A 7,454-nucleotide genomic window follows, 5' to 3' on the forward strand; every position below is an offset into this window, starting at 1 on the left:
GGACGTTGGGCTCAAGCCTATGGTTTCGGTACAGAATGAAAAGCATCGTTTTCCTAGCACCCGCATGACGCCGTCAAGGTGGAACGTCATGGTCATGAGCCCGCCTCCCTCCTTGGCTACCAGGAGCATGCTCGACGCGGTTATTGCACCTACGATGCCCGTAAGCCATGTAACCACGTTCCGAAAATCGATTGTGGTGGCGGTACGAGAAGAACCGTATTTCCACACGAGGTCGAGGAGGGCTTTTAGAGAAACCATGGCCGCAATTCCGGTAAACAGACTCCCGATTTTGAACAGTCGTGCGCTTGGATGAGAAAAATGATACACTTCTTGCCACCAGGTCATAAAAATGGCCAATAGAAAGAACATGACTATCTGGTCTAGGGCGGGCCAATCACGGTACCTGAGTAGCATTCCTTGTTGTAAGAGAGCCTGTTTTAATTCAAGTCGCTCGACGCGGTCTGCAGCTGTCATGTTCACCTTTTCATTCTTCTTATTGTCACTGTTTGCATTTTTGCGCCGCATGGCTTTGTTGTTCGCACTGCCGGCCGGTGGAGCTTGGAGAACACGCTTTATGTCCTCCTCGCTTGGTGGGATCCAGAAGCGCAATCGGTTGAAAACACGGTGCGCAAGGTTGAAGTCGTCAATGGAGTTGAATTTGACGACTAAATAGATCATCAAGACGGATCCTATTAGCTCCATGATGCACTGGTTTTTGTAGAGAAAAATGTTGATGAACTTTGTTGAGCTAGCAGTGATAGGTATAATCGTACAAAGCAGAAGAGATTCAGCGAACGCAACATAGCACAATCCTGACTAAAGCGAATTCAAGACCGTCAGTTCTCCAAAATCTTCCTTGCAGTAACATCCATGAAGATGGCATCAATGGCGGGCGAGGCCAACACGAAATAAGTCAGGCACGGATCGCAGAGATCGCAGAGATCGCAGAGATCGGCCTTGTACGCGAGAACAACGGGTTTGGACATCCGTTACGTGAGCCGTTACGAAGGTCATTTGACAGCAGGGCCGGGAAAAACCTTGAAATTCATCTAGCAGCACAATTTCAATCGCGTAGCGATTTCTTGCGTGCTTATCATATACGAGAAGATAGACCAAGTAATGTTACCCCAAAAACTTGGTTGTACTTCATGTTTCGACGCGCTTCTTCGGACGGCCCATTTGGAGTGCATCAGTGTTAACTAAAAGAGATTGAGTGATGTTTCTCGATAAGCATCAAGAAGCTCTGCCGTGGATAGCAGCAGCAACCCGAGAACAAGAGATAAAGGGAATAACAACAGTCGATGAGATAATACGAAGTCTCGTCCAGCGTTGGAGCTAGCCGTAGTCGACGAGAAGGGGAGGAAGCGCTGAACACGCTTAGGCGAAAGAACAGTGAAGACATTGTCCAATTGTCGATCCCCTATAAACAAGCCTTGGCGGACTCTAAACAAGTTGCAGTAAAGATATTGAATGAGGCTGACCTTTTTGCTCATCTTTTTCGATTCATTGACGCGTTTGGCCCGGAAATAGGTGTCCTGATTGAAGCCCGTCGACACATACTGATGCAAACATTTTCGAATTCGATATTCGAATTGTACAAAGGGGAGAAAGATGGCAGCGTTATCTACGCCCGCAAGGCTAGGAAGGCCTACCTCAATCAGATTGAAGCTCGAAAGAAATTCACACCGCTCAAACGTCCCCCTTAAGGATCTCGCATCAACTCTACATTGTCGATAATAAGCACGTCCGGGTATTGCTTTGGGAAGAGGTGATCTACGAAAAAGTCGAAAGCAGCATCCAAATCCTTGGAAGCCGTGGGATAAGGGTTATCAGGTGTAAGCCGGCGATGCTCAATCACAAAGTCAATAGCCATGTCAGATATAGCGGCCAAAAGACCACAGACAGAAGAAGCCACGTTTCCTCTCAACCTTGTTCCGCCCAGGGCATAGAGTAGACACCCAGCTTGCCGCCCGATTTACACTCCACTCAAAGAAGGCACCAGGAGAGGCTTGATATCGTCCAAGAGCGCTAATAAGTTGTCCTCCGTGCCTCGCATGGGCCCATCCAAGGCACTCGATATTCCTTCTTCACCATCCCCACGCGCAGCCACAAAATTGTAATACTTCCCAAATTGCTAGTGAGCAAAGCGGCGTACTGCTTCCTGTCAACAAAGAGCATGATAGATCCGAGGTCTCTCTGAGTATATCGCTGATGCTGTCGTGTTGAGATATGTATCGCGATAGGAGAAGGTGTCTTGGAGATGGAGGACAACGTTTCTTTTGCTATTGTCAATTGCACAAGATGTTATACCAGAAGGAGAATCCCAACGAACAACTCAATTCCTACGCATGATCTTATAATAATAACATTTCGTTTGAAAGGAAGCACTGACAGTGGGATACGACTTAGTTAACCCCCCCGCTTGACCTGTTTTTCCTTCGGTCCAAGCGCCGAAAATCGCGGAGGAAAATTCCCGAGGGAAGAAAAACCCGAGGGGGGCCATTGTAAAATTTCAAAGCATGATATGTTTCGGGCTGATGCTCTCGCATAGACCAAACCAGCCCATCGTTTTCAAGTAAAATGTCCTAAAAGCCTATCTCTGCCAGCCCATCGTTTTCAAGTAAAATGTCCTAAAAGCCCATCTCTGTCTGCCGTGTGTTATTTGTTGCGGTGCGTTCGGTGGAAAGGGCCTTGTGTCGACCTCCCTTCTGACATACCCATCACTTCGCCCCCCTAGGGTTATGGTTCGAGGGACATGACGGCCATACGCACTTTCATCGGGTCAAAAGGAAGTTGAGTGTCTCAGGTACAGCGTCTTTGCAGCTCGGGTCATCATGCAGACTATCAATGCGTACAAGTAGACAAAAAGGTAAAGACCCATGCGGGTTGTGAGCTGCATCACGGCTGTGGCAAAGGTGGCGTCAATCATTTGTTCTTTCGTCCTTCATGCTTCTACCCGAATCTCATCGGAATCTCACCGCAGAATTGGGAGCGTGACTTTCGCATTGTAAATAAGACCTTCATTTTCAGTGTGTTTACTTCGCTTCCTACCCTGTCAGGGGCTCTTTCACAACAACATATCAATTTACATGCGGAGTAATTTCAGATAATTTTTTTTCAAGCTAATCACACTTCTTTACCTGTACTCTTGTCCACATCTTCACATTTGATATGGTCCGTCATCGTGTTGACGCATGGGTAGCATCGATCCCATTGCCATGGAAACGTTGCCCGGGTGTCGATGGCGCGGATCATGCTGGAGTAATTGCTGCGGTTGCTGCTGTTGCTGTTGGGATGGCAGCTGCTGTTGCTGCGAATATGGAAGTGGATAAAGCTCTTGCGACGGCTCGTAGTGTGAAGAAGTTGGGTTGGGCAGCATGACTCCTTGCGGCACCGGGAGGGGGGGCAGGACGGGTATCTGCATGCTCAGACTGCCTGGTTGTCCCTCCCGCCCTCCACTCGCCCCCCCCCCCGTGTACAAGCGGCGAGGCGTAAGAGAAAGGGAGCGAGGACATGACCGAGGAGCCCGTGCTCAGAAAAGAATCCCCGCTGCCCCCCCTTCCTAAAGAGCCGCCGCTTCCCCCCATCCCCGTCGCGGCCCCACAGCCTCTTCCCCCCCCTCCCTTGGCCCGCACGCTCAAAAAATGGCAGCCGTGCAACTCCAAGGGGATGACGGGCACTCTTCCATACCCTCGAGTCAAGGCCATGTCGGCCTGGGTGCCGGTGCTGGCTCGGGGCACGTCCACCAAGGCGGGGCAGACGTGCTGACGCTTGATCTCGCCGCAGTGCCGACACTTGTACCGCCCTCCCTTCTTGTCGCTGCCCCCTCCTCCCCCGCTCCCTCCCCCGCTCCCTCCTTCCTCCGAGTCGCTCCGTCCTCCCCCACTCCGGCTCACGCTCACCACGCTCCCACCGCCACCAGTAGAGGGCCGCCTATGATGCCCTCCCCCTCCTCCCCCCTCTCCCTGCCTCCCCCTCCTCCCCCCTCCTCCCCCCTCCTCCCCCCTCCTCCCAACCGCGACGCATCCGACCCCAGTACCTCCGGCCTGCCCTCCCGCCCAGCCTCCGTCCCCGCCGGCATCGCGTAGGGGCCGGGGGCGGGGGAGAGGGTGGGGAGGTAATGCGGAGGGGGGGCGAAGCCGTGCGGAAGGGGTACGGGCATGACAAATCTTCCCGCCGGAGGCGCGCCGGACGTGACCAAGGGCGAGGATGGAACCTCCGGGTAGTCTAACATGGTGGAAAAGCTTCCTCCGTCACCCGAGTGCCCGGTCGGGGCGGGCGCAAGGGAGGAATAGGAAATAGCAGCCCGGGTAGTCCCACTCAGGTGCACGCCTTCCTCCCCCCCGCCCTCCCTCCTTCCTTCCACCTTACCCCCGGGCCTCGTCACATCCGCGGAGGGAAACCACGCGATCGATGCTGCTGCGTACTCCTCTTCCCTGAAGACGGGCAGGCGGCCAGCTCCCTCCCCCTTCGCCCCCACTTCTTTCCCCACAAAAGGGAGCAAGGGGGGCGCCTCCCGTGGCTCAACGACGCCGACGGGAGGGCAAGCGGAACGAGGGGAGGGGGCGGGAGGATGGCGGTGGCCTGCGAGGAGGAAGAAGAGGAAGATACGGCCGCAAAGACGGGGGAATCCACTCCATGGGCCACACTCACCTCCAGATCCTCCATCCCCCTCCCCTCCCCCCCCCATCCCCCCCTTCCCCCCTCCGTCCCCGCCACGGACAGAAGTCTGCAACAAGGTGCCCTCCCCGCCCAATGGCACGCTTTCCCCCTGCGCGAGGGCGGGGGCTGTCGTCGGTGGGTACGGGGTATGGTCCCCGGAGGAGGCGCCCAGTTGTAGAATGGCCTCGATGCAACGGTCGTCCAGGGAGGTCGGACCACTGCCTAACCCCACGGAGGCCCCCGAGCCTTCCCGCCCTCCCTCCCGCCCTCCTTCCCGCCCTCGCAGGCCCCGGAGCGAGGGTCCCGAGGACGACACGACCGAGGAGGTACTGTTGAAATGATCCATGTTGATGAGCTCCTCCCCCGTGGCCGTGGTGGCCAGACTGGCCGGCCGCTCTTCCTCGCCTTCCCTCCCTCCCTCTCTCCCTCCCTCCTTGCCGTCGCCCCCCCCCACCCGCTCCTGCTTCACCCGGTTCATCCCCTCGGCGTAAGTGCCTCCCATCGCAGTCGGGGACCCCATGCGCCGAAGCTTGGTTGGCATGTACACGTTCACGGAGGAATCGCTCTTGAACAAGGGAGGCAGCGGGGGGCAGGCCGAGCCGCCCTCCTCCTCCGTCCCGCCTTCCCCCCCGCCCTCTGTCCCGCCCTCCGCCACGCCCTCCCCTACCAGGTCTGGACCGCGCTCCGTCCCTGCCATGAAGACGGGGCCTGCCCCTCCCATCGGGAGCCGCCCCGGTCGACCACCGTCCACGGAGGAGGAAGAACCCCCGCCGCTTCCTATCATGCTCAAGCTTGCTTCGAATTCCAGGCTCGAGATGCCTCGCAGCATGCTGTCGTCCCCTCCCTCCTCCTCGCGTCGGGGGGGGTCCACGGGCAGGCCCTCCCTTTCTTCCTCCACTTGGAGGTCGCTCATGGTCTGCTCCAGTTTCGTGATCTTTCCGGGCTCATCTTCGTCCAACTCCTTACCTTCGGCTTCGTCGTGCATCGCCGATGACTCCTCCACTTCTGTTCCACCTCCTCCTCCTTCTCCTCCTCCTCCTCCTCCTCCTCCTCCTCCTCCTCCTCCTCCTTCGCCTGCAAACGGTACCTCTGGTGGTGACGGAACAGTGGCACCCGTTTCCGCCATCTCAAGCATACTGTCAACTTCCTCTATGCCTAGAGATGTGATTTTTATGGTGGTGAGTAAAAACGCGTAGATAGGGGCAAGTTAAGTGATGGGAGGGTAAAGAGAAAGGAGGTAGAAGGAGGGGCTGGGTAGTCATGCACACTACGCGGGGGCTCAATGAGAAAAGCATACTTTCTTCTCCCCTGCCCAACAGTCTCCATCTACATTTTGCCGTTTGAATTAAAAGCAGGTAAACCGGATGTGTTGGGAGATATGAGAACGGAGGGCTCTACAAGAAGGGTCGAAAGGTAAGGCAGTCTAAGAAGAGGTGGCCAACCTAGAGCCTGTTACCCTACAAAATCTAACTTTGGTTACTTGACGGGTAATGTATAACCTGGAGTGTTATACCCTTCTATTTGACTAAGTCCTGCCATTAAATAATTCCTCAGAGAAAAAAAGAAACCTCCCTGGCATGTCAGCCGGACTAACCTAGTTCTCCGTTCCCGCCGCTCTTGTCCTCCTCTTTGCTTTTGCTCCGATTCCGGCTCAGGCGCGTCGATGCCCTTTTGGAAAGCTGGGAGATAACCTTCATCTCGAAGCCTCGTACCCTGTCTTTCTTGTTAGAGATTCAGGTCGAAGATGGATGAAATCGCCTGCTTCTACTAGTACTTGTACTCCTCAGGATCCGATCAACGGAACATCCTTCGACCATGGGCTTGCAAAACACGAGGAGTCGTACGCTACGCCTACATTCCCACACATAGTTCTGCCCAACAGATAAAAAGCTGTCCAGACGCGTCTCCCTTTGCCAACTTGGGGTCATAGCGCCCATTTAGCAGGTGGCAAGTGCACGCTCGTAGAGGGGAAAGGAAAAAATTGCGCGAAAACCCTCCCGGCCGCTGAGGCCTTAGGGCAACGCCATCATGGGTAAACACTGCCACAGGAACACGGCGCCGATGTCATGACCGGGTTAGCAGGGTGTGAGGGACATGCGTCAAGAGGTTTGGATGTGCAGCATTCCTGTTTCCGTCCCTGCCCGTAGAGTTTTTAAAAGGGCTTGGAGCTTTTGTCCTCGTCTGGCATAGTCACATCGCCGGCTTCGATTAGCACCGAGCCGCCATGCGGAGAACACTTTGTCCATCCCTTTTCACTCACGTGCGTCCTGCTCTTCACACGTGTGTAGAACGGACACGACAACGAAATCAAGCCCGTACCACCATGGGTGAATCTGCCACGCCAGTCAAAGCCGTCCCTGAGGCTGCTTCGTCCTCCGCCTCCCCACCTCCCCCCACCTCAGCACAAATACCCCCCCGTCCGGCCTCTAAGCCCGTCGGCGAGCTCTACCGCATTCGACCCTGGCACACAGTGATCGTTCTCACGTTGGCCTTGCTCTTGGACCTGCCTTTTTTGATCGACCGGTTGGCCTTGTCCCCCTATACCTCCCATACCACTGGCGGGGTCCTGGTAACTGGGGCGTCCACGGGCATCGGCCGCGATGCCGCCATCACCCTCGCAACCAAGGAGCCAGGACTGATCGTATACGCAGGCGTGCGAAACTGTGAGAAGGAGGAGGGGGAATGAGGGGGGGTGACGAGAAAGATGGAAGGAAGAAGACTTGGGATGACGCCATCATTCTCGGAAGCGGTCCTGCCGCGGGCCTTCCTCACCAGACCGCTCCTCCTCCTCC

The 7,454-nt window shown here is 55.7% G+C and overlaps 1 protein-coding gene across 1 annotated transcript; it reads left to right on the top strand.

Moving 5' to 3' along the window:
- Window positions 1-5,717: 5,717 nt before the first annotated feature.
- NGA_0428200 (uncharacterized protein) lies at window positions 5,718-6,252 on the top strand (the record flags this gene model as incomplete). The annotated part of the gene is made up of 2 exons (XM_005853828.1): window positions 5,718-5,840; window positions 5,982-6,252. Coding segments are annotated over 2 exons (153 nt in total), but the record flags the coding sequence as incomplete, so codon positions are not given.
- Between the last annotated feature and the right edge of the window lie 1,202 nt (window positions 6,253-7,454).

The sequence above is a fragment of the Nannochloropsis gaditana genome (assembly GCF_000240725.1).
Source record: "Nannochloropsis gaditana CCMP526 unplaced genomic scaffold scaffold720, whole genome shotgun sequence".
Classification (NCBI taxonomy): Eukaryota; class Eustigmatophyceae; order Eustigmatales; family Monodopsidaceae; genus Microchloropsis; species Microchloropsis gaditana.